At 52.6% G+C, this 861-nt stretch overlaps 1 protein-coding gene across 1 annotated transcript; it reads right to left on the reverse strand.

Annotated features, from left to right (window-relative positions):
- Positions 1-861, reverse strand: LOC308335238 (E3 ubiquitin-protein ligase RNF13-like; the record flags this gene model as incomplete). The annotated part of the gene is made up of 1 exon (XM_080792250.1): positions 1-861. The coding sequence occupies one exon, from the start codon at positions 859-861 to the stop codon at positions 1-3; it is 861 nt and encodes a 286-aa protein (XP_080648376.1).

Below are 861 nucleotides of genomic sequence, written 5' to 3' on the forward strand. Positions count from 1 at the left end.
CTAAACTAAACAACTATTATTTGGTCCTCCAAAAAGCTCCACACACTGCATGCAAACGGGACACGTCCTCTTCATGGTGGTCAGCCAGTGGTCCACACAGCGTGTGTGGTAGGCATGGCAACATGGCAGGACCCTGAGCTTCTCTCCGTCCTCGTAGTCCTCCAGGCAGATGGCGCACGTGTCGTACACCGCGGCCCCTTCCTTGTACGTGTGGACGGGGAGCTTCTTCAGCAGGAGTCTGTTGAGCACAAAGTTGCTCATCAGGAGTAAAGCTATGAAGGGGAAGATGATCACGCAGACGGGCATGATGGTGAGCACAATGATGATGAGATAGGTGAAGAAAAGCGAGTAGATGGAGAGGACGACGTGGGCCCCCTTGTCATAAGTATAGGCCTCCTTCAGGGAGACGGCGGTCTCCTCGGTCACAAACAGAGTTGGAATGTGTATCTGCTTCCTGACATCTTTGGAGTCCAATCGGATGAAGTCTTTGGAGTCCACGTTGTGAATTATGGCCGCCTGGTATCCTGCTTCTTCAGCGCTGAGGACCTTGGTGTAAAAGTTGCAGTCGGATCCGTTGATGAGGATGATGAAGGGCAGGGGGGCAGCACTGGCTCTCAGTCTCTGAGGTTGTGGTGGCGGTGGTGGTGGTGAGTTAATGTACTCACATCGATTCTCTGGCCACGCAACAACCAAGAGGCCCCTCAGTCCATTGTAGAGCTGGACGTGGTTGCCGAGATGCAGAGGAAGGTCTTCAAAGTCCATCCTTTTGTTGTCGTGTGTGTAAGCAGAGATGTCTGCCTGTACAGGCAGCAGGTTGAGGACAGTTAAAATCATATAGATCCCTGTGGTCGACAGTGGCAT

Source organism: Protomyctophum bolini (genome assembly GCF_963924005.1).
Source record: "Protomyctophum bolini genome assembly, chromosome: 20".
Taxonomy (NCBI): Eukaryota; Metazoa; Chordata; class Actinopteri; order Myctophiformes; family Myctophidae; genus Protomyctophum; species Protomyctophum bolini.